This window comes from Coturnix japonica, chromosome 9 (assembly GCF_001577835.2).
Source record: "Coturnix japonica isolate 7356 chromosome 9, Coturnix japonica 2.1, whole genome shotgun sequence".
Lineage (NCBI taxonomy): Eukaryota > Metazoa > Chordata > Aves > Galliformes > Phasianidae > Coturnix > Coturnix japonica.
Window position 1 is genome coordinate 13,655,481 of NC_029524.1, and position 25,844 is coordinate 13,681,324.

The window sequence follows — 25,844 nt, forward strand, 5'->3', positions numbered from 1 at the left end:
AGTACTTAGGCAAAGTGCTGGGCTTTTGAAGTGCAATTCAAATAGATAAATAACAGTCTTTCAGAAGGAAGAGGAGGAGGATGTGGGAAGACAGCTGGAAAATATCTGAACTGCAAATGTTTTAAATACGTTGCAGCTGCACAAGAGACAAATACTCGTTACCTTTAATTTCCTGAGTGAAGTATGCGTCACTGAGGATCCATGACTCTCCAGGCACCCAGCTCTTCTGGTGGTTCCTGGTCTCACCCTTAATAAGTGTTTGCAGATCCTGCAAGTGTGTTAGTGCCAGCAGCTGTCTCATTAACACAGGGCTGAAGCACTTTGATGGTGGTGGGAAGGTTTCTTAGAGCTGCATGTGGAAATACAAGCGCAAGGAATACTATGACTATCTGGGCTTCATAGCTTTGTTTAGAGCCTGAACTGTCAAAGCTGAGCCATGTCTAACCATTTCTGTGACGCAGGTGTATTACTTATCTGAATATAGGAAATAAATGCCCACATAATTTTTTTAAAGTTGATTTTGGAGGCAAGATCTGTGAAGGGTGACCATTAGTATGCAGGTATTTCTCAGATCACTTACTCTCCTATACTGACTTTGAGATTTGTGGCATTTAAATACCCTTGGATACAATTCTTCTTGTTTTCTAAGTGAAGCCTTGCCCAAAATGACGTTTCCTATATTGATGTAAACAACAAAATCATAAACACTTGCTTTTAAAACCTTATTTGTTTGTACTTATTTGTTTTCCTATTGTTCAGCTGCCTTTATCAGTCTATCAGTACTCACACAAGGAGCTGCCTTCATTGTTAAAGTAGAAATTATAGATGTAATTAACACTAGCAGCCATTAGATGGTAATGTTTGCTCACCGCTGCACTGAGCATTATGCTTGCCAAATCTCAGTGAGGCAGTTGAGCCAAACTTCTCAAACAATAGGCACTGTTTGGGGTATTTCATTTGACGTGGGTAGAACGTCACGAGTGGCTTTCAGAGTACTCAGATACTACTGATAGCTGCTAGAGTTCAGGTTCTTCATAATTCTGTACCCATAAATCAGACCAGTTTTGAACTCTTCAACCCTGGGTAGTTGAGAAAGACTTAATTGCAAGGAGGGAGGGAAGAAAAGGTGGTGTTATCTTGCACAAAGGATTAGGTTTTCAGATAGCAGCAACATCAGTTAAAGCTTGTGACTGTATGGGGTAGGAGGTAAGAATTTCTGAATATCTGTTCCAGGGACAAATAAATATGATATTTGCACGTGGTTTTTGATCTTATATAAGTATACGTAATACCAAAATTTATGTAACTATATACATACACATATGTAACAGTTTACATTAAATATGTGATCTTTTTTTTCAATTTTCTAAGCAGCTGTAGCACTTCATATGATGAACTCTCAAAAGATGAAGAGGCATCTTTCTGCACTAGTGATTTCCAGGGAACTGGTGAAGACAGACTGTCTACAAAGCCGTGAAGAGTTTGACTTGACTAGGCACAGTTTTCATATGTGCATTGGCTTCTGCAATCTGCTCTCAGGAATCCACTGTCAATGTTGTCACGCTGAACCCACATCTCTAGAACATCTGTAGGCAGGTCTGCGTCACACTGGAGGTAGGTGCAGGCCTCCTCCTTTGCAATTGTTGGAAACGAAGATGTTGCCAGGGATTGTGAAATATGCTGACCATACTGACAACTGATGCAAATATAATCAGGTGCCTAGTTGCTGTCACTTGATTTGGCCAATGGCTGCTTTCTGTAGGAGAGAATAATTTGAAGAATGGCTTTCCCAGCATTTGGAAGTCCGTGCTTTTGCCTTAATTAATAGCCCAAATAAGGTGGAAAGAAAAGCACAAGTGCTTGAATCCCAGAACTGGATTCCATCTACTACCCAAAGAACTGCAGAATCTGTGTTTTCTTCTGTACACACAGGAAAATAGGGTGCTTAGATGAAAATGATCTCACACTGTAGTACAAGAAGTGTCACCTAACTGCAGTTATGTGCAGCTTCTTTCTTATATAGACCAACACGTGTAGATTCTAAACCATCCACTGCATTGTTTTGCAGGATGTATCAGCTTTAATAATAACTGACACTTGCAATGACCTCCCCAAATCAGCAGAATTCTGTGAATGAGGAACTGTTGTCTCAGCCCAGCCTTTAAAATCTTAATGCCATTGGTAACAAATCTTTTCTTTGTCTTTTCCACTAAAAGCAATATAATTAATTCCTATCGCCAACAGCAAGGATGGGCCCATAGCAGGAACAGCTCCTGTGTGCTGCAGTGTTTCCCACTTTGCTGTACCTGCAATGGCCAGGCCTCTAAGGAAGCCTTCCAGAGCCTCAGTGTGCCGAGACATAATCAGCTGATGGCAGTATTACCAAAATAAGGACTACAGCAAAGATTCAGTCATCAAGCAAATAATCTTTGCTGCCTCTCTTTAGTGAGTTTTGCTTATTCTTCCTGTTTCCTTCCCTTCCACTTTGTAGCTTGTACTGTAGTAACAGGCTTCCCCAGGCACTGTCTTTGACTCGGTGACTGTTCAGTGAATTGCAGCATTTGCTATTATTACTACAATCCCTTTCCATTCACTGCTAATCCTTTCTAAAGTCCCACTGGGAGACACATAGTTTGAAGTTCTACTTAGAAAGCTCAGTGTTCCAACTGAAGCTGGGGAAGAGCGGCAAGTTACTTTTGCAGTTGAGCCAAGGATATATTAGGAACAATTCCTAACACTATAAAAAGAAAAAAGAGTATCTCCAAGAATGTTTCATGGTGAAAACATCACTGTCCTCATCTCCCTCCTTGCCCAGCTGTGACCTGCTATCTCCAGAGCCCTCTGCTCTCAGATCTACCCCCACTAGGTATCAGCCCGATCAGAGCACTTGGACAGCGTGGGCAAATGAACTGTGTTGAGTCCCAAGCAAACACTGCAAGGTAGTGCATGCCTTGAACCATGCACAGAGTGAGCAGGGAGAATGGAAGACATATCACAGTGAGGAAAGGCTGATATTCTGGTCTGGATGTCAGCTTAGACTTTAGAAAACTAGTTCAGTTCTCTGCTGAGCTACACACAAATCTCGTGTGATTCTGGGCAAGCTGTTTCATGTAGTTTCATTTTATAATCAGTCTGCAATCTACCTAGATTAGGATGCCTTGAAAACAAACGTTCCCATCCCCTTGTTTCTCTTTCACCAGGGTTGCATCTTGTGACCAGAGAGCCATAAAGTGAATGACTTCATCTAGCTGATCTAAGGGAAAGCCTTAAGTTATTGGTTTCAGGAATAGGTTTCTGCTAGCTCAGCAGCCTGAACATGCTCACCTCCTGGCTGCTATCTCACTACTGCAGCAGAAACAGAGTGAGAACACAGCCAAGGACAAAGTGAGCAGAACAGCCCCTTTTGGCACCCTCTCGTTGATGGTTTTACCTGCAGCATGAATCTTTATTGGAATTCCTTACTCCTCACAGTCCCTCCTACTTGGATTTGTCTTAGGAACACGTTCTCAGTTAAATGCTCCTGTGACTGGAAACAGAGAACCACTCTGTACATGAATTATATTAAGCTCTCTGGTGACGGTTTGTTAATAATGCACTAAAACATTCTCAGCTAATTGCCTAATAAGACTCTCACATAACTGCCCAGTAGCATAAGGATGGATGTGAGTTTGGTCAGTATCCCCATGATGAATGGGTAATGGCTCGACCTTTCAGCACCAATGCTGTTGTGCATTTCTAGCTCACTTTCTGCAGACACTCACCTTCAAATGGGAACTTAAAAAACTCCATCCTTTCTGCAGATTTAACCGCTGACAAGTAACACATTCCTGTGATCAACAGGAAGTTTTCTCCTCTGGGCTGTCCCTGCACTAGCACCCATGTGAGGCACTTTAGTCATGGATGAGAAAAATCCCTCCTCTTTTATAAGAGGTGCATCTTTTCCAACAATACCCAATAAAATAGACCAAAATAGTAGAGAAGGAGCTCATGGGGCAGCTGTTGGAAACAGAACTTATGTCATTTTGTCTGTGACTGTTTCTGAATGATGTGAGAGTGTCTTCTCACAGTCCTGTTACGTGCCACCTTTCTTGGCCTTCCTTCTAACTCTCAAAGAATGGAAAGAAGAGTGAATACTTTGTGCAAGGTTACAGCGCAGCAGGATGAAGATAACAAGCTTGGATGCATCTGTGATACTCAGCAAAGCAAAGATGTGTTTGTCTACTCGCCAAGGGTATGAATTTCCCTATAGTGCTGTTTTAAAAATGTTTACCTTTGCACTTCCATCATAATATCTTTGTGCTGACCTTGGCATGCTCTTTGAGAAAGCACCATCCAGATGGTTTTATGTGGGACTCGTTAGTCTTTCCTTTTCTCTTGGCTGAGACAAAATATGGAGCAGTGCCCAGTGCAAAGTAGCCAATGTAGTTTGTGTTGCTGCCAAAAAGCATGGAGAACCCAGACCAGATTGTCTTCATCAGATCACAGAGCTGGGGTTGCCTTTAGTCTTCAGGCAAGAAAAGGGTGAGATGAGTACAGCCGACATGACAGCATGTACAGCCATCATCCAGATGACTTCAGCAAACCATGGCTCACAGAATCTGTGTTTTTCCATAACACCTGAAAGGTCGAGCCTGAATGACTGCAAAAGAAAGAGCCCTTGGAGTCTCTTGAGTTTCTTGACAGCTGGCAGGTTGTCTGTAGAGACTTTTGCTACAGTGCCATACAGTCAGCTGGGATCTGTAGCTGGCTTGCAGCCTTTTCTGCTTTCATGTTTTGTCCTGTGGCTCATTCCTGGATTCTTTGTATTTTTGTTCCATTTGTGGTGTTCATATTTTTAATTTTCTTTCCTTTATAGGACTCTTTTCTATCAGGCTTTTCACATCTGCAGGATACAATCTTCAAGCAGTTTCTTCATTGGTTCACTGGAACTAGTTAAACTTCTCAAGTCTTACCTGGCACTTCATAATAAAGCTCCAGAAAACTCCTTGCAAATTAGTGGGGCCTTGTGGGTGCCCGAGTTGGCCTACTGGCATCCCATATTGCTTATATTTAACATTGGGACCCCTGAACTTGGCCTGCTGGCATCCCAGAGGGCTTATATTTAATGTCATCTGCTGTGGATTTGTCCCTATAGAGACACCTCTGATTCACCTGAGTACACAGCAGTTAGCAAGGCTCAGAATTAAAAGAAGAATGCTGAATTCTGGTGATTGCAATGTTAGAAACGATCACAGAAATCATGAAGGTGGAGAAAAGAGGTGAAATAGATCTCTTGTACAGTCTAATACCAGGTCTCCTTTGGTCTTCACTTCATTGCCTTATCTATAAGACAAGAATGGCAGGTCCTAGCTCAGACCAGAACCCACTCTGAGTATCCATGGCTCTGATACCATGCCTGGCAGCCCCCTGGATCTCCTTAGGGCAGTACATCTCTGAATTCTCCATACTGCTCCATACATTTCACGGCATTTGTGATTTTAGTGGCAGGCTTTTCTCTCTTTTCTGCCGAGTAAATACTCAAATGAGCTCAGTGTGATTTTTGCAGGTATATTAACTGTATTTTTCCCATGTTGAAACTGAAATATTTTAATGCTTCACCTACCTCCAGTTCTCCATAAACTAGTTCTTTAATGGCACTGAAGCTGGTTGTTTCTTGCAATTTAAGTCAGCTGCAAATGGTATTAACGTGATATTTCACAATGGTAAAAAATAATGGGCATAGTGTAGAAAGAAGAGGCGAGCAGACAATGACATTTACAGCATGTTAATTTTATGGGGAGGGATTTCCTCATCTCGGGTTACCCTCAGTTCCCAGTTCAGGCTGCTCTGACAGCATGAGCTTGAATGCAGATCTCACATCTGATGATTCGTGGCTTCTTAACAAAGCGTTACAGGAAATGTGTGTAACCCCGATTCAATCAGCACATAATCTCTTGTTTTGACCAGAAATGTCACTGAAGAAAATCTGATTTGCCATTCCCAGTGTATTTTTATCACCTGAAGACATCTGGCGAATGAATAAATTAAGCTTTGAAAAGAGCCAGCAGCAAGACTTTCACTCAGAGGGAAATGGGTAACATTAAGTGCATTTCAGCTCATGTTTTGGGGTCCCAAGTTGCCTGAATGACCATCTCTTTCCAGTCTCAGCTGTGTCTCAGCAGGCACGGTCAAGGTTTTGTTTGAGGGTAAGATGTTCAAATGGAAAATAGAAGATTATGGCAATAGACCGGAGTCTGATATACCAAACCATTGTGATTTGGAGTAAATGGCAGAAAGCATAAGCACAGCCATACTGAGTCAGATGAAAGTTCCACTAGTCTGATGTTCCATATTGACAGCACACGATAGGCATTAGGGAAGGTTGATAGAATGGGAAGCACTGCACTGGTGTGGAACAACCCAAAGGGAATTTTCCTGCTGAAAAAAATCATCCAATTAAATTTGAACAGAAGCAAATGTTCAGAACATTTGGCAGTGAGGAGTTAAATAGCTTACCAACAAAGACATGCAGTACCATTCCTTCTGGTTCATTTAAGTGATCTCCATCTGTGTTACATTTGATACCTTCCATTGAAGAGAGGGTGAATGTTTCCTTTTCTGTTGGCTCCTCTGCATACAGAATTTTTTAGGCCTCCTCAGAATGACAGAGAAAAAAAATTCCGAATGTGCTGTACTTGTACAACAGAAGGTTTTTGCAAAGTGGAATCCCAGCAATGTCAGTTTTCCCCACTACAAGCAATCGATTCATGATTTTATACACTGGAGCATCAACAGGGACAACATACCCTGAGCCTGTAACAGACATGATATTCCTAAACAACTTGTTTGAACAGAAGAGAAATCATTTGGTTTTGATCTTTGGAGGGATGCAAACTCTACTAGACTTTTATACAAGGCTCTCCAGTATCAGATGACTTGGCAATGTCTTCCTTAACTGGAACCTTTGCAGCGCTAAGCACCATACCAAGTTGAGCAGCTCTCTCTCCTCTCATGTCCAGCAATATAAATCCTGTAGGCTTCTGCTTTCAGATTCCCACTGTCCTGCAAATATGAAGCAGAGCAGCCACCTCCTTGGTTCTGTGACACGATCTGGCTTTTTCCCAAAGGAATTGCAGTGGTTTAAAAAGCAATAGATCCAGCTGGGGACCTTTCACTTGAATAAACACCTGCAAACTGGTTTCAAACTCTTCTAAACCATATTATTAAGGATGACAAAGCTACCACAACTCAGAGACTTGAAGCTGTGGTTGACATTGATTATGTTAAAAAAAATAGATGGGGTGGAGGGTTAGTCACTTCACTTAAATGTTACATCACCCCATTCATTGGCACCAGGGTGTATGCCTTTCTACATGGCAGGTCTCTGATGGTGTAATGCAGATGTATGCCTAGGGTCTGTAACCAGTGTTGACAAGGGGATCAGGAAATAAAGCAGCACTTCAGGAAGCAGTAGGGGAATGGGGAGGGCTGTGGGCAGGGGATAAGGGAAGCCAATTGAGCCAACCCAGTTTCCTTCAGATTGGCTTTTTTGTGTGTGTGTGTGCCAATCACAGCAAGGAACAAAGCTCTAATGGCTAACTGTACTGCAGCACATGGAGTTCACCTTTAGGAGCCACCAACAAAGTACTAAAGGACAGTAGTAGCTTGGGGGTGCCCTGAATCAACACTTATAGCTAAAGACCCTCAGCACCACATGGATACAGTGGTTTCTTCCATGATCCCACTGCTCATTGCTGTCCTGTCTCTCCACCTGGCTTGGAATGACTTCAGCTCTGTCCCCATATCTCACACATCTCTCAGTCAGTCTAGAAGCTGGGTGTCTGCAACCCTGTACAAGTACAGGGAAATTGATCCTGGGAGGGAAAGCAGAGCTGTTCTCTAAGGCAGTGAGTCTCAGAGGACATAATGTTCCAGTCCATGACAACATGTCTTCGCATTAAGCCTCTTCAGTGAGCAGCAAGATGACAAGAGGAGTGGGCAAAGCCAGCAAGAGATGTAATCTTCAGCAGAGGTAGTGAAGAGGAGGAGGATGGGAGGGTAGGGTGGAGGAGAAGTGCAGATAAAGCTGGTAAGGAGAATGAGCAGAAGTGTGTAGGCCCTGGAACAGCAGTTGATATAGCATGTAGTCAGCAGGCTGGATTATTCATGACAGTTATTGCTATTGTGAAACCCACTACTGTTCTGATTTCCCTTCCAGCTTGCTGATACCGGGTTGTGGTGGAGCAGTGCCAACATCTGGTCCACCTCAGCATGACTTTCAGTAGCTATCACTTCTTTTTAGTAACATTTTTCTCTATTTTAAACTTAGGAAGTTCATATGTACCACAATTATTTAATTCCAAATAGTTTACACCCCATTATAAAAACACTTGTCCTCATGTGAGTTTAATCCTAAATTTATAGCAGTGATTATAGTTTTACTGAACTCCAAGATTTTAATCCTTTCCAAAAACGATTTGGACTCAAGAATATAACAGCAGTTTGCCTTGTCATAGCCACAGATGAACTTGGCTGTCACCTCCAGCTATATGCTAAAATGTCTCTGTCTTGAATGGGATCAGTGCCTATAGGCAACTGCATTAGGAAAAAGCTCCTTCAGACTTCCCCCATCAAATCTTCATTTATATTTTCTTACTCTGAGCTACCTCCAGTGCCTCTGTAGTTACTGTTTTATGGTGTAGAACCACAAAGAAGAAGAAAAGGGTATCTTCCAAATGCCACCTATAACTCACTGGTTGCGGTTTTCAGCGTATCACTGATGTGTCTATAATACTTGTGCAGAAGAGCATAAGAGGAAACTGAACCTTGATATGATGAAAGGATATAAGCAGTGGGAAATCAAAAGAGAAGGCGAATCCTGAAATGGAGTTTATGTGGATAAGGAATGGATGGGAGCAGGAACTGAAAATTGTGAGGGAGAGATTGCAATGAGTTTGAATGGAAGACTGGAAGTATGGCATGGGTTGTAATTAAGAGAAGGGCCCAGAGAGGATGGGAAACATCTGTGTGTTCAAAAAGTGTTCAGATGTTGTCTTCCAAAGCCTCTGCATTCCCCTGCTGTGAACAATTAGCAGTGAGATCCACTGGCAAATGAGTATCTTGTCCCACATTTACACCTCTTCCAAGCAGGTTGATAATGGTCTTCTACTGACAGTTACTGTTCATTCAATGAGCACAAGGTCTGATTACAGAGTTGAAGGTCCCAACCTTGTAGCAACCCAAACAAAGTCAGCATGAATCTACATCATAAAAAAAACCCAACTTAAAAATGACAAACTAAAGTGGCAATATATTATAACAATGATTACACTGCTGAGTTACACATTCACACTGCTAGTAACTATGAAATTTAAGTTTCTTTGAATTCACGTTGACTCTTTTCATCTTATCCATGGGAGATGCTTACCTCAAACTCAGACATTAATGCACTCATATTCCAATGTGTTTCCATTTTATTTTCTTTTATTTCCAACCTGCCAACAAATTAAAGTGCCTCAGGATAGTAAAACCATAGTAGGCCTTTAAATGTGCACTTTCCAGAGTCAGATGCCTTGAGGTCAGACCACTCACAGAAGTGACACTTGCTCAGCTCTTGGTGAGGTCTTCTGTTTAATCTCACTGAGGTTTGCTCAATAGTGAGCACCACGGCAATCCTACGTGGCTAAGACAGGTAGGCACAGAATGCAATCTTCACAACTGGGAGCCATTTCTTCGGATGCTCTCCAAAAAGGGGGAGAAAAAATAGATAAGATCCTTGCAAGAATGCCTGGGACCTTCACAAGGACCATATCAGAAGTATTGTCTCCACTTTCAGAATAGTACTGCAATAGACTAATGTCAATATACTGGCTGATCAAAGAACGTTTATACATCTGAGAGGAAGTTCACTGAGGTAAAGGTGGTCTGTGATGTCCGCAGCCTAGCGTGGGATGGCACAAATCTTGTACGGATGGGGCTGCAGAGTGCCCCCAAAAATGGGCTTAGTGTTGACCGTCGTCACTCCCTCGGGGAGCCGGAAGGTAAATGCCCGTAGCAGGTTGGCAAAGAAAATGAAGAGCTCAGTCCTTGCCAGATGCTCCCCCAAACACACCCGGTGCCCTGTGAGAGGAAGAAGGCAAGAATGCTGAGTATCTAGGAACTTATTTGACAATCGCTTCTTCATCAAATGAAAAGCCCTGAGGTATCACCATCATTTCTTTCTCAACCTGGTGACTTTCATTTTATAGGACATTTTGATCTTCATGGTCAGACCCAAAGAATCTGCCAGTAGTTTGCACATGTTTTCTTAATGACATAAAGTCAGCAGGCCAAAATTACCTAGAAAAAGGCATTTGCAACTGAACAAAACTTGGTCATATGCAGGCAAAACAAGAGGCCTACTCTTAATTAAGTGTTCCTTCCCTGGAAGCAGTGATATGAGCAGCACAGAAACCATACAAATTAAAAACATCCACATTTCCAGATCAGTGGACAAATACAGGGAAAACAAAAACCAGCTATTCCATTTGCACTAAGAAACCACTCCTAGAAAGGCATTAAAGTGACTACCTTGCTATGTCAGCAGAGACATAGAGACTAAAACCAAACTGTAAAGGTAAGAACTTAACTACTGAATGTGTTCCCAAACTGTGCTTTTATCTTACTTCCCTTCTTTTGCAACTGGGTTTTCGGTTCTGAAACTAGAAACTTTGTATATGAGGATGAATTTCTGCTTTTCTTTCAGCTCGATCCTTCAGAAGGGATTGCAAGCAATTGCAGCACACAGGAGGCACATTGCTTATCAGGGAAGAAATACATATGAAGAATAATACAGGAAAAATAAATCAGCACTTGTGGATGACTGCAACACGCAGCAAACCTAGGAAGTTCAGGTGTTTGAGTGGCATTCCCACTGCAGTGTCCTAAGAGCACTCTGGGGCCTGACAGCAAAGAATTGTCCCCTCAGTAGATAATGAGTCAGTACTACCCTTTAAAAGCAGCAAATATTGAAGATATAAGGTGCTGTCTGAAGCAATACTCACTATTCTGTATCCTTCATCTAATCTATTGGGGCCGCTCTAATTACTGACACCCTTACCTGTCGAGAACGGTAAGAAGGCTTCTCGATTTACAAAGCTTCCTTCTTTATCCAGGAAATGGCCAGGGTTGAACTGTCGAGGTGTCTCCCATTGCTCGGGATCATAGAGAACAGATGCTATGTTTGGAACAACGATGGTGCCCTGCAAGGAAGAAACTACTGATACAGTTCTGTTGACACACTTCACCTATCAGTTACTACAGCCTTGTAGCCATTTCTTTTTCAGTGAGCAGATATCACGTGGTTAGAGGACTATCCTCCTAGAAAATGGGACCTGTTAGTTATTTCCTATTGGAAATTATCATTTCCCAGCCCTGCAGCCACGTCAATGGGAGTTAACAGCATTGATTTTGGTACAACTGCATCATGGTGACCACTTCTACTGTTAGTTTTAATGACACTTCTAGTGATAACCCACAGCAGGTAACCCAGGTGCCATACTCCTGGGTTATGTGAAGAACAATTTATAAGCAGCAGATGTGATGTTAATTGAAATATCCGTACCTTTTTGACAGGATAACCCAGCAATGTTGTGTTCCTCACACACACCCTGGGCAGGCCAACAAAGACAATGTTGCTGAAGCGCTGGATCTCATGAATCACAGCGTTCGTATAGGGCAGCTTTTTCCGATGTTCATAGCAGACTGTCTGGGAGGGATCCAAAACAGCATCCAGCTCCTTCTGCACTTTCTCTATGGAGAAATATTCACCATTTGAGAAGGGGAAAATGCACCAAATGTTTCAATTGCTCTCTCTTTCTTAGATAAATAGGAAAATTCAGCATAGTATATGCAGTCTTTAACGTACAATATCTCAATTTAATATAAAAAATAAAACTCAAGAGAAAAACAAAACAAACAAACAAAAAACATGTGTGGCCCAGAATCATAAGCAAGGACCACCCTGTACTTATCCCAGCTCTGATGTTTCTCTCTCTGCACCCTCGGTTAGTATGGGGAGTATCATTCAGCTTCAGATGTTGAAGGTATTTAGGGATTGCTTGGTTTCCATTGTCTCAAAATTGAAATCTCTCTTTCAAAAGATACATAAACATCCTGGATACTGACTCTCAGTGCATGAGGAGTTGAGCAGAGTTGGTCAAAGTATGGCAACACCGAACAAACACCATCAGAATCAGCCTAAAATCTTGAGTGCAAATATGCACACAATGACACAGACTTTTCTGCCTCCTGCAGAGGTTGTGGGAATATTGGTATCTCCTTCACTTTCAGTGTCTGAGCACAGTGGATGGAAGAACCACCAGCCCCAGGAGTCCTCCATAAGCCCTGGCCATGCCCTTTCTCTTCCAAGCATAGGTGTAAGATGGAGGAGTCTCAGCCTGCAACTACAGTCATTCATGGAATTGGTATTAATTAGATGCACAATCTGTTTTGCAGTATTAACCAGAACAGAATCAGTCTCTGTGTACTGCCAGCAGTTTTTGCTTGAAAATGTCTCTACACATCAGGCAGCCAGACTCCTTACCTTAAACTTCTTGTTCTGCATCTGCAATCTTTCTGTCTCTAGCAGATATTCTACATTCATGCTTTGTTTTCTCCTAAATAATCTGTGACAAACATTAGTGATTATTTAAAAATGAGATGATAACACCATTGGCTGGTTACACATAGAATAGGCTTTACTAAAATCTTGAGGCCACTCATATTCCATGAATGCTCACTGCCTCGACTTGTGCTTCGCTGAAGCACTCAGCAAAGGCAAGGATTCACAGTGCTCTTCAGAGAGGTGTATGGTTTTGTGCTGTACCAATTATCTTGCACATCTCCACCTTTTTCCTGAGGGGAAAGCTACAGGAAGAGGCAGCTGACTCTATCAGAACCTTCCTTTGTGCAGCTGGCAGCCCTTTAGAACTTGCCAAGGTTTGACCAACTAGTTTGGCCAGTAAGGGATCAAACAATCCAGTGGCATGTTAGGAGTACTGGCATGCTTAGCATCGTGTTGTGCCAGAAATGGAAGATAACCATTCAGCCACCTGGTTTGGTCAGCTCAGAGGACAGGTCTCTGTTTTCTTTTCCTGCTATAATTTTAGCAAGTTGGTTTTAGTGTTCTCAGAGGGTCAGAGCCAAGCTCATCTAATGGCTTTTATGCATGCAACTCCTTACATTCAGTCATTAACACTGGTTGTACTCACAGTATTTCACAGCAAGAATCTCTCTCACCTTGGATATCTGGATAGACTACCATGTAAAGCAGTCCCCAGTACAAGGTTGTGCTTGAGGTCTCTGATCCACCGAGGAAAAGATCATTTATAACATGCACCAAGTTGTCTTCATCATACTTGGGTTTGTCCTCATCTTTAGACTGTAGATTATGATAAAAAGTTGAAGTTAAAGATTAAAAGTTAGATTATACTTCATATTTTCTGCCTGAGAGTCATTACTTCCACAGCTGGCACATGCACAAAGAATATTCAGAGTTACAGTTCTTGTTGAGCACTAAGAGGTGAACTGATTCTCAAATGTACACTCTAAGTCTGCACTGCTCTTTTTCATGAGGTGAAACGTTATTTCGTTTAAAAAAGGAGAATAACAAGAAACAGGCAGTTTTGCGCCTGTTGACTTAGAGATGAGGTTTAGTGGGCAAGATTGGTGGTAGGTGGATGGTTGGACTTGGTGGCCTTAGAGGGCTTTTCCAACCTTAACAATTCTAGAATTCTATGAGAAAATTAGCAGCAGCTTTTACATGCAGCCTATGAAATACAACAGAATAAGGCTTCAGAGTTATCCAAACTTAGTTGTCTGTTTGGCCTTACATTCTCTATCAGTGTGCAATCAGGCAGATCAAACACTTACTTTCTCTATCTCAGCCAGATAAAAGTCAATGAAATCCCGCGGTTCCTCTGGTGTCCCTCTCTCCACATGTCTTCTGACCTCCAGCCTTGAAAAAGAACTCAGGACATCATAGCACGACAACACTTTCTTATGAGGACCAGGGAGACGGCACATCAGCCAGGGGAGGATTTCATACAGCTGCAGGAGTGACACACCAACAGTAGTTACACGTCAGAACCCAGGAAGACACTCCTCTGGATCAAAAGGAAAGTATTGCTGGAAACACTCAAGGGTCTGTTTGCCTTTTTCATCCCATTATCTGTTAGTTTACACCAGTTTCTTTTCCCTAAACCTTAGGACTGGAATGTTATAAGCTTATAGCAGATATTTGTCTCGTTACTTCCTGACATGGTTTATAATTTGTCTTTGTACTGTGCAGTTTTAGAGGGTATCTTGAGGCTCATCTGAAGCCTTCCATACTACTGAGGCAGGACTAAAGAGACTTTCCTTCTATCCACTTAAACAGCAGCTTTACTATGGCTGACCTGAATAGTGCTACTATCATATGATAGATCCGTTGAATGTTTACTACCTCATCAACTTTTTGGTTTCCTTTTTCCTATAAAACTCAGATATCAGTGGAATTTGTCATGCAATTGAAAATCCCCATTACCCAGTCTATTCACTGTTAAGAGTGCAAACATTAAAATGGGGGAAATCTGGATTCAACGTTGGCCTTCATTGTGTCTTATGGGAGCTATCTAACAAAAAAATCTCAGGCAAAACTTGAATCTTGAGACTGTCAGAGAGCATGTACATTGCTTTTGTACTGTTGCAAATAGTTCTTCACTTAGTGCAGACCTATTTCTGTAACTGCCCTTTCTTTTGTGACCTAGCTCAGAAAAATATAGCATGTTACTTACGCACCTGATAAACGAAGCTGCCTGCAAAACTAAATATCTTCTCAGTGGCACTGATCAGTTCGTGGAAGGTTTTGTCCTCATCAGAGAAGTGATATCCAAAAACCACAGCACAGATTACATTTGAAATAGAATGGAAAAGTGGGAACAAAGGATCCATAGGTCTTCCTGCAAACACAGTAACTAGAGTTCACTTTCAGTGCTTTCTTCAGTTGTTCCTTACACAAACAGAACAAGAGATTAATAGAGATTGCATAAAAGTCTCCATTTATCAAGCTGAGGCAGATGTGGCATACATGTGTATCCAGGATAATAAATACATAGTTTTTGTGCATAGCTCTTAAACAATCTCATAGCCCTTCCTGTGCTAGGGAAGGCTAAAGAGGCAAAATAGGTGGATAGAAACTGCAAAGTAACAAAATGATTATATACTCTCTACATCTGGAACTGTCATAATTATTTCTGATGATTTTTTTTTTTTTCAAGATATGAGACAGAAGCCCATCAAAAATTATTTGGATGGAAGTGATCCTGGCTTGGATGCTACAGCCAGCCAGATAATCTGCTCGAGTTCCCCTCCCACCACCTACTTTTGGTTCTATTGCCAATAGTTATTTAGCCAGACAGACACTGAAATTCCCAGCTGATGTCATGGCACTTGGCATCGCTGGGATATAGAAGAAGGACTCAGCTCTGCAATACTCTTTAGTTACCTATTGTGGAAAATCCATGATTGACTTTACCACACAATTCAATGACACCACATCGCTGTTCATTCTGTAATTAATATATAAATGATAAACCCGAGAAAGAAGGATTTCAGAAGTTTACAACTTCAGTAAGTTTATAAAGGGTTTTTTGAGAAATTCCCACTTGTAATAATAGACTCAATCTGCTCTTCAGGCTTCTGTGAGTTTGGATATCGCATTCTGTACCCACTCTTACCCTATAAAGAGTTAAGTAAGCTTTCAGACTGAAGGTATGGATCCAGGACTGAAAAGTGTCTAATTTCATAGCAGACAGATACCTTTCAGGTTCCTAAAGTGCTCCACCAGGTGAGCAGCCTCCTCTTGCACTCGGTACTCCAGGCCTTTTTTCCCCATTCCCAGGCTGCGTAGAGTCATCATACCAAAGCGTCTCTGCTGCTTCCAAGAGCGACCAGTTGCCAGTAAAATACCTGAGAGCATTGCCTGGCATATCAATATTTACCATAGACACAAACAATTCATTTAACAATAGTATATTATGATATATATGGGGTAAGTTAGGGGACGCACTGTGATAGAAGTATCTTTAGGAGGTCAAATTTCAGTAATCAGAAATCATAGCCCAATATATCCAAACTATACGGAAGGTGTTTGGCAACCACATGTATTACATATAGTTGCTAAACCTACCAGGATGCTTTGTGTTCATGTAATATGCAGCAAAATCCCTTGCAGCAGGATGGATTATTCCATGAAGAGAGAAAGATTGCTGATTCCTGAGCCAGGATTGCACACATCTTGAACACAGAGAAAAAAAGTCACCTAGAAACAACCTGATCTGGAGTGTTTCCCAGGCTTGGGAAAGCTCAGGATAAAAGGCAACGTGATGAATAGCAGGCTTCGCTTGAGGGCTAATGGGGGATTTGGGCAGTATCCATTGGAAGAGCATTCTGAATGGGAGGGTAGAGGGTTTGACAAGGCTGAGGCAGAAGTGTTTGCAAAGTCAACATTACTCCACATTATTTATCACTGTGCAGGAAAGTCTCACCTTTTCCTTTGGCCATTGCCCTGAGGAAAGGAGATATCATTCTCCCAGCAACATCTTCAGGGTGTGTCGTCATGCCATCCTTCACTGCTTGAAATCCATTCAGTATGATCACTGGGGTCCACCCAAACCACAAGGTATATATGTTGCCATAAGTTTTTGCCAGCTGTAGATGGGAAAGTTGCCAGAAGAGAATGCATGAAACTCCATACGTCTCCAGTAGATACCACACTTGCTACTCGCTGGCTAAATGGCCAGTTTTATGCTGAGAACATCATCCCTACTAATAGAACTACAGTTATAAGCAGAAAGACTTGCTTTTCTGAGAATTAGGCTTTCAGCAGCCGATTTCAATTACCCTGGGGAAGTGACTTTCCTTTCAAAGCACAGGCTGCAGCAATATTGCACCAAAAGAAAACTTTGTATTTTAGGTTGTGTCATATCCAGCCCCAAAGCTTATATCTAGTTCATAGAACAACACATCTCTGGGGTTCTGTGCCTCCAGGTAACCCTTCTGTTGCAAGAGGAAACCAACCGATTAAACCTGCTTCCTCTGTGTGATCCAGGAGAGAAGATGGAACCACAAATTAGTCAACAGTTCTGCAGTGGGTTCCAGTTAAGTCACAGTACTAAGAGCACTGGCCATTGGAGACAGTAGAAAACCCCAAAGAGAGACAAGAGTATGATAGAGGAAATTCAATGAATCGTGGAAAAAGAGATTCATGGAAGAATGGGACTCTAATCCCACAGTGATACAGAAAAGGTTGTAGACCCTGTGTAAGGCACCACCAGAATTACATCCAGTTGGTCACAGTAATCACTTACTTCTCCTGAGGTAACACATTTGGAGTTAGAATCATGGAATCATAGAATGGTTTGGGTTGGAAGGCACCTTTAAGATCATCTAGTACCAGCTCCCCTGCTATAGGCAGTGACACCTCCCTGCTGAGTTATCAGCAGCGGAGAAGCACCTTTTAAACTCAGTATTCTCCTAGCTAAATAATGAGTCAGAGACCCTATTCACAAGTTTGATTCCTAAGAATCACTGATGACTGAGCTTATTTTGAGGCCAACTTATTTCACATAACCTGAATACAGGAATCAAGTTTATCTTTATATATCCGTATGATCCTTATGGGTCCCATCCAACTCAAGATATTCTATGATTCCAACTTTGTCTGCCACTCTCCTACGAGTAAAAAATGTCATTTGATTGCTAATTTATCAACTTAAAGTTGTGACAAAAATTAACCAATTAGGAGTATCTGAAAATAAATACCTCCATCAGAAGATCCCGATGAAACTGAAAGTTCAAGTGCAACAAGTTTCCAAGCAATGGGAGAGGAGTTGGTCCAGGAGGGAATTGCTGGCGAGCCTTTTGCAGTTTGAGAAACTGAACACTTAACAAAAAAATTACTAAAATGACAAAAGCTTGGCTAATTGTCAGCATTTCAAAGCTGATTTTTCAGCTTGTCTCTATCAATAATGAAGTACTGGAGCTTGGGAAAGGTGATCTTCCTCCTCGTTACGCCACTTCTCTTTGCAGACTGAGTCCTGTAGCGTCTCAGTTCTTTCCCTCCCTCTGTCCCTCCCTCTTTATCACTGCCTACCTTTTCCTGGCACCCCATCTATTCCCATTACTGAGATAGATCAGGCTGATCACTGACCAGAGGCACAGCATGCTGTCTGTAGGTACCCAGAACATGAAAACATGGAATGACTTCTGCTGAAGCCTTGGGAAGCTTAAAAACATATGTAGCTGTTCACCTCCTAATTACTGAATTCAGATGATGAGTGTTACATGCCAGACTGTAAATAGCAGGTTAGACTTAGCAGGTGTTTTAGTCTCAAATGTTACCTATCTTTACATGTAGTTGCAAATTTGGATTTGCCTGCCAGTACACGAACAGCATTTTCCTCAAGTGAGGATTAATGACACAAAGATAATGATTACAAACATACATCCCAATATCAAGAGATAAAAATTATGCTGTATCTAACAAATATAAATTTCTAATTGCTATTAATTTCTGTTTTTGAGTACAACCCTTCTTTTTAAGGGTTTTCTTATCCTTGGTTTATTTTCTACAGTTTAAATTGCATTTTCAGAATCCTGGCTATGATGACCAGTTGTCAGTAAGTTTACAGAACACGTCCAAAATCTGTCCTCTGATAACAAAATGATTCACACCTACTGCACGACACAGGAGGAAAGCGTAAAGACTGTCAATTATCAGGGGATCTTATCTTGCATCGGAAAGAGAAAGCATCTTCATTGAAAAACCAAGCGCAAGCCTGAACAAGAAACTGCCCTGTCCTCCCACATACATGCAGTATTTTGCAAACCTGGCAAATCAGGGATATAAGTGACTCAGTGATATCATTCTGTCTCCTTCACTTGGCCCAACACTGCGGCTATCACACATGCCTTCATGCCTGCGCTATGCAGGGAAGACAGAATAGAAAAGTCTTTTTTTATGACCTTATCTATGCAAAATTAATAAATAGACTCACTCCTCCTCTTCCAGACACACCATCAGCAACATTTATTTGCAGGACCAGTGTGGCCCAGGTCCCATCTCCACCTTAAAACAGTTCATACGCTCAAAACTAGCATGTCTGGGAGTTTATAGAATCATTAAGGCTGGAAATGATCTTTTGGATCACCTAGTCCAACCATCCGCCTACCAGCAGTATTGCCCATGTCCCTCAGTGCCACATCCCCATGGTTCTGGAACACCTCTGGACAGCCTGTGCCAATGTACCACCACTCTTTCTGAACAGTTTTCCAAAAATAAAACCCAAACCCACCCACTCCAGACATAAGGACGGACCTATAACTTCAATTTACTTTATATGGTACTAACGATAAGGAATGATTTCATTTCTTTAGTTCCCCAATCTATCAAGTAGCTCAGGGTGCTTTATCATTATTAACCACACTTAGGATACGTCAAAGAAAAGATATCTATTCCTACAAGCCCTACAGGATTATTTATATTTAAAATTTGTAACGGAGCTGACTTGCTAATCAGACAAGTATTAATACCCCTGCATTTACACAGCAGGAACTTAAATAATAGTCAGCCGTGAAACATGAAAGGCAGAATCAGCCCAACGCAGTAATATAATTACTACACTCCTCTTGTAGCAATACATTATCCCAGATTAGTACAAGTGGAGCTGTACCAACTCCCACTGCCTATCTTCAGTTTACACCTCTCATTGTAAATCCTTTGCAGTCAGGTACTTACAGCTCCCCAGAGTCATTAATTAGCACGTGGCAAAGAGAAGAAAAGCAACAGGAGGTACAACACAGGGGAAGGTTGAGACAGAAATGGCCAAGTGGGCATCGCAGAGGGTCACAGGTTGGTGTGTAACCATGGGAAGGTATCACATCCTCTGACCGAACCTGAAGTGGTCACAGTTCTGAGCCTTCAATTAATGACACTGCCATTCCTGCTTCTCCCCTTGCAGACTTTATCTCAGGCTGGGTTACTTTCTATGACATCCCAGGTTTTACAGCTTGACTCAGGATCATAAATAAGCCTCCCAAATACTTTGGAGAAAGATTTAGTGAGATTTCTGTATTTAATTTTGTATATCTTAAAGGGGGAAAAAAATGAGCCAATAACACTGAAGCTCAATAACCTCCCATCACATTCACACTCCTAAATCTCCAGCTTGATGGCAGCCAGCAGCCTTACAAAGTGAAGCACTCACCACATTAAGCTGCTAAAAGAAGAAATCTGTTTTGCTCAAGCAGCAGTGTGACAGCAGGCCATGTAAATGGCCAGAAGCTGACTCATGCCTTTCCTCCCTGCTCAGGAAGTTTTCCTTCTTGCTTCCAAGGGCAGCAGGATGATGGGGACAAGCACTGTGAGGTGTTCATATGAAGAGAACAGGAGGGTTGCACACCATGTGTGGCAAGAAATTCCCTTTAAAATTGATCTTACAGACAGAACTGTGCCCTGACAAGCCCTGCTAATCTGCCCTCCCTCTCAGCAGCTGCCACCATGCTGGTTCTTTGCTGATTTTCTGCCAGTTCCCTGCAGGAGGGAGGGACGCATTTAATCAGTGACCTTGTTTATCCAAACCTCCTGCGGAATAAAGCTCTCAGACTGCGTCACAAATGGCTCTGCCATGCAGCTGCCTTCCAGCACCTACAGCACCCCTGCTCCTGTGACTTTCAAGAAAGACGGTGAGCACACTCAGCAGCTTTCGGCATTTACCAATTACTTACGGATCAGAGGTAACGTTGGGTGGCAGAACAAACAAATGTGCAAGAGATTAGCAGTCAACACTGGCACGGAAAACGCAGTCCTTTGGCCTTAAGTTTCTCAATCGATTGCACATGAAGCAACCGCAGCACATGGACGCGTCCCCACACTTAAGCAAAGAAGAATTAAAAAAAAAGAAAACATGACCTAATTTTTATTTACTGCCCCAATAAAAAGGTGGCTGGGGATTTCCAAGCAAGAACATCTGACCTTTTCCTTTTGCAGGGCTTTCCAGAAGTAGGCACAGCTCCTGCACATGGGAGCTTTGCAGGGCTGGTAGCTTGGTCACTCCCCTCAGCTCAACCTTTAGCCATGGGGACCTCTCCAAAGCGATGCTATTTCCCACATTTACATCCAGTTTCACCTCGCTCAGTGCACAGAGTGACTCCAGTTAGAAAAATATCCATGCGTAACTGGGAAGATTTCTCTGCTGACCGATGGGCATTGTATGCTTTGTTACTAGGGAGTACATCCTCATCTTGTTAAAGACTTATAAAAACAGTAGGATAATTTCATCTTTCTTTATCCTTGGTATTTCCAGTACACCTTCAGGAGGAGAAAATTCTTCTAAACAAGGCAGTCACAATCATATGATAATAATGTCTTTAATGAATAGACGTTTTATCCCCAGAGGTCCTTGTGATGTTCAGTTTATGGATGCCAAAAAGAACCGCATGACCAAATGGAACCACAAATGGACAATGCACTTCACCCTGGGGCTGAGCAAGAGCACAGAAACGGTCAATCACTCCCAAGACTGTGATAATAAGAGAATGCACATGAAAGGAGGTAACATCCCTGCATATTGTAATTGCGAGATAACTATGCCACACAGTTCCACTTGAATCTCTTACTCAGATTGCTGTTCCCATGTCAGAGCTCAGTTCAGACCCTTGCATGAGTAAAGTCTTTAATGATGTGCCACATCCTATCGGCAGCACTGCGTCAGTGCCCTGCTCCGTGAACAAATTGGGATGACAGAAAGCTTTGTCTGTTGTCTCAGGCCTTCATCCCCGTGCTGCAGAATTCTGATGCTGTCATGAAGAGCCAAGGAAGAGCAAGAAAATCTGGACACACCAACAGAAAACCACTTTTTCAAGCTGGCTTCTCGCCCTGAATGCATGTGTAATGCCTGGCAAGTCACAGTCCCTACCCATCAGATGCAGCCAACTGCTAATTGTAACAATTGCAACAGGGAATGCCATACATACACGCAGCATTAACTTCAGTGCAAATGTGGAGGATGTGGTAAGGCTGAATGCACCCAAGGGTGTTGAGATACAAAAGGTAACCTGTACCATTGGCAACGTCCATCCTGCCCCATGGGTACCCTGTGAATAACAGTGTGTGATCAAACAGTGACATTTTAGCATGCCTCTTAATGAAGGTTCCAGAGGGACCAACTTAAAACCATGAAATAATACAGAATTTCCTAAAGCCTGAACATTTCAGTATATGCAAGCACATTTTCATAGAATCACAGAATGGCTTGGGTTGGAAGGGACCTCAAAACCCATCCATCCCCAACCCCTGCCATGGATGGTGGGGCACCCACAGCTCTCTGAGCAGCCTTTTAAACACAACATGCAATCAGACAACTGTCGGTGGGCAGCCAGGCAGCTTGCTACATGCAGACACTCACTGCAGCCTGTTGGTAACATGGCAGTCATCTTTTAAACATCTGCACTTGCAGCATAACCCACCTTTCAGGACAGGAAGGCAGGTGGAAAGGTAAGTCCTCTACCTTTGTTCTCTGAGCATTTCAGGTTGAGCTGTGGAGACATTTCCTGCTGCTCTGGTGCATGGAGTACTGAGATTTCTTTGATCCAGTGATCGTGCTGTTCAAGGGGAACCATTTTGACCAGCTCTGTCTTCATCTTCTTCTCAAACTCAGCCTAACAAAGCCAGAAATTTTCAGTCCCAATTTCTCTCCTGCAGAAACATAACTGAATGAAATCAAGAAAATGATGGAAAATAGCTAAAATTATGGATAATTTCTGGTTTGCTTTTGTTTGTTTTGAATTATAGCAGAGTTTATCTCTCTTGGCAATACTTAACAGCAAGGAAAGGATATTAGGAAGAACATCTCCAAGAGTGGTGATGCAGTGGCACAGGCTGCCAAGGCTGGTAGTGGAGTCACCATCCCTGGAGGTGTTCAGGAGCAGTGAAGATGCAGCACTGAAAGACTTGGTTAGAGATGTGGTGGGGATGGACTTGTTGATCTTAGAAGTCTTTTCCAGCCTCAATGATTCTATTCTATGATTCTGTGAAAGGAGAAAAACAGGCTAAATGGAACGGTGTTCTGCTTCTAAGCCTTGCTGTTGCAATTCCCACATTACAAATTGTATAATTACTTTGTTTTTCTAGCATGTGGGCCTGGTGTAATGCCACTGTCTCACCTAGAGAAAATGAGGTTATATACAAGATATAATTTGTCTGGGAGCTTCCTCAGTGCTCTGCATTCCCATATGTGGGAGACCGTAAATACAGAGAGAATATGAACCTTTTATCTTGATCAGAGGAACGTGGTCACGGTGAATTATAGCACTGTACCCAGTAATCAAGTAAGTGTGGTGATGCACTGGCACAGGTTGCCCAGGGAGGTGGTGCAGTCACCATCCCTGGAGGTGTTCCAGAACCATGGCAATGTGGCACTGAGGGATGTGGTTAGGGGTATGGTGGGGATGGCTTGGGGTTGGACTTGGTGATCTTAGTGGTCTTTACTAAGCTTAATGATTGTATGATTGTTACACCAAAATCTCCAAGAAACCTACTGAATGCATCATATCATACCATTTGAATCTGTGTATTCGTGCACAGCAGCTCCTTCCCATCCTCAGCCAGACTCCTGCTGATGGCAGATGAACACATAATGAACTACAGCGCACCCCAGTGAAACTTGTTCCCTGACAGCCAGCTCTTGCCAAGCTGGTTCCAGCAAAGCAGGCTCTGCTTCATCCAAGAGACTTTTGCTGCCCTCTGCCTGGCTCCTCAGAGGATGCAGTGACACATAACATTAAACATTAAAACATTAAAATCAGATATTTGTTTTTCAGAACTTCAAATAACGTTTGACAGGGTGCCGTGCATGAGTATTCCCAGAGCTTAACATTAAGTTTTGCAAAGCTTCACCCACCTCACATTTCCATAGATTCTTCCTGAGATTGTGTCAGAGCCACATTAATGAGCAGCGTGTTACACAAATGCCTTTTCTCCTAAAACCAGACCTCCGGCCACACCATCAATGAAAACTATATTAAGTTGACACTGTTTGGTGATTACAGATTTTTCTGTTTACCTCCCAGTCTCACAAGGTGTTTCTTGTTGCCGGGATGTTCTGAGAAGTGCCATCAGGCTGATTTATACCGCTGCAATTTCTCCTACCTGCTGAAGAAAACAAACGTTTGACCTTTCCCCATCCTCCACAAGTTCTCACAGACAGCTGCTAATTGCTCTGAGGTCGGTACTGCTCCCTAAGTGCCCTGGGATGAATCAGCCTCACCAGTGTGAAAACATCACCTCAGTCCAGTTATTTTCTAACCTCTTCTCCCTAATCTAGACAGAAATCTTCCATGAACATCCCTGACATTAAGCATATTTGACTCTGGATCAACACTACCATTTTCATTGACAAATAAAGAATAAATAAATATATAAAAAGGCATCTACCAAAGCCTTCATGTTATACAGCAGTTTTAAGGGACCACCAATTTTTTTGGTCTTCACTCATTGTCACATTTTGCAGTTGATCCCGAAGGAAGCAAGCATTGCCCTATGGCAAGTTTAGCAAGCAGACGACTAGTAAAGAAATAACTGGAGTTACTACAGATACACCCACTGCTCCCATCTCCTTGCTGCTTTATCCATCTTCCAACTGATAATGGAAAGAATATATATATCATGCTAATTCTAATGCTCTCTTCCCAGTAAGGCTTTATTTTTTTCCTTACCTTTCTCCTTTCCTTAGAATTCACTGGGTAAAAAGAAGGCTGCAAAATCTCTGCACCGTGAGCCATTTTTCTTAACCTCTTACCTCTGAGAAAGTGTTTTCTCTAGTGTTGAGTGCCCCCTCCTGGGCACCAGTGCACTAAAGGACTAAGGAACTATAACGCCCAGACAGATACCAGCACAACCACATGGCGAACGCTCCACTTCTGCACTCTGGAGTGCCGTGTGCCCAGCCAAGCTGTAGCTATGCCTGTTGCTTTGGGCTGTGCCATTTCATTTCCATCTCAGACTATTTCTGAGCTTCCCTTTTGAAAGCAAATCCCGGGGAGCACATGGCCATCAGCAGTGACAGCATTGCACAGCAATGACGTTAATGCTTGCAAAGCTGTTGCTGTTCCATGCTTCATTTTTAAGAAGCAATGACAGCCCCAGTGCCCGTAGATCACAGCGTTTTCTGCTTTGCCTTATCTATGCACACAGACATGCAAATCCAGAGAGACTTTGACATCGGTTTTTAACAGGGCACACAGATTTCGGTCAAATGAAATGTCAGAATGTTGTCTTCCATATTTCACTGGTGTTATTCTGCCATTTAATTTAATAACAGCTAAATATCAAGTGCCTTTCCATTTTGATGTGATGTCCTTTCAGCAATTGAACAAGAAATAATGAGACAGTTCTTAATTTGTGGGGCACTGTAGGCTGCCTAAACTCATCTCCATCGCGCAGTGGCCGACATCTGGTGATGACTGACCCAGCAGATGATCGTCTGTTCAGTTGTCCTATCCTCCCACACTGAAGGAAGAATATTAAGAAAGGGGAGGTTCATTTACAAGTCTTTTTCAGACAGTATAAACAAAACTGGTGTTTTCAAGGTATGTGGAGGCGTGGCACTGAGGGACGTGGTTAATGGGCATAGTGGAGTGGGTTGGGGATGAACTGGATGATCTTAGAGGTCTTTTCCAACCTATGGTTCTGTGAAATCTTCACTCAACCATTTTTATTCTACTTTTCTGCCCTTACAGACTCTTTAATTAGACTTGACTCCTATTTTGTGTCTGTAGCCTTTGTAGCT

General features: G+C 42.4%; 1 protein-coding gene across 3 annotated transcripts; it reads right to left on the reverse strand.

The window, feature by feature from the left end:
• Window positions 1-9,269: 9,269 nt before the first annotated feature.
• On the reverse strand, window positions 9,270-25,805 carry LOC107318279 (cytochrome P450 2J2-like). Of its 3 annotated transcripts, none has more exons than XM_015871922.2 (11): window positions 24,772-25,805; window positions 24,120-24,205; window positions 17,821-17,941; window positions 16,545-16,707; window positions 15,817-15,966; window positions 14,797-14,957; window positions 13,891-14,067; window positions 13,258-13,399; window positions 11,582-11,769; window positions 11,078-11,219; window positions 9,435-10,098 (listed from the first exon to the last, which is right to left on the reverse strand). In XM_015871922.2, exons 2-11 carry the CDS (start codon window positions 24,170-24,172, stop codon window positions 9,920-9,922), a joined length of 1,476 nt encoding a protein of 491 aa, XP_015727408.1. In that variant the 5' UTR covers window positions 24,173-24,205; window positions 24,772-25,805; the 3' UTR covers window positions 9,435-9,919. The 3 variants fall into 3 exon arrangements, with proteins under 3 accessions (XP_032302477.1, XP_015727408.1, XP_015727406.1); XM_015871920.2 differs by having other exon boundaries at window positions 24,120-24,208; XM_032446586.1 differs by lacking the exons at window positions 24,120-24,205; window positions 24,772-25,805 and having other exon boundaries at window positions 9,270-10,098; window positions 17,821-19,265.
• Between the last annotated feature and the right edge of the window lie 39 nt (window positions 25,806-25,844).

Excerpts from the sequence above, each read along its gene's own strand:
- LOC107318279 (XM_015871922.2), bottom strand. The coding sequence starts at position 24,172 with ATGGCACTTCTCAGAACATCCCGGCAACAAGAAACACCTTGTGAGACT. Across the intron at positions 14,068-14,796 it reads CAGGCAGCTTCGTTTATCAG|CTGTATGAAATCCTCCCCTG; the intron begins GTGCGTAAGTAA and ends TCACTCCTGCAG. Across the intron at positions 11,770-13,257 it reads AGTCTATCCAGATATCCAAG|AGAAAGTGCAGAAGGAGCTG; the intron begins GTGAGAGAGATT and ends ATTTCTCCATAG.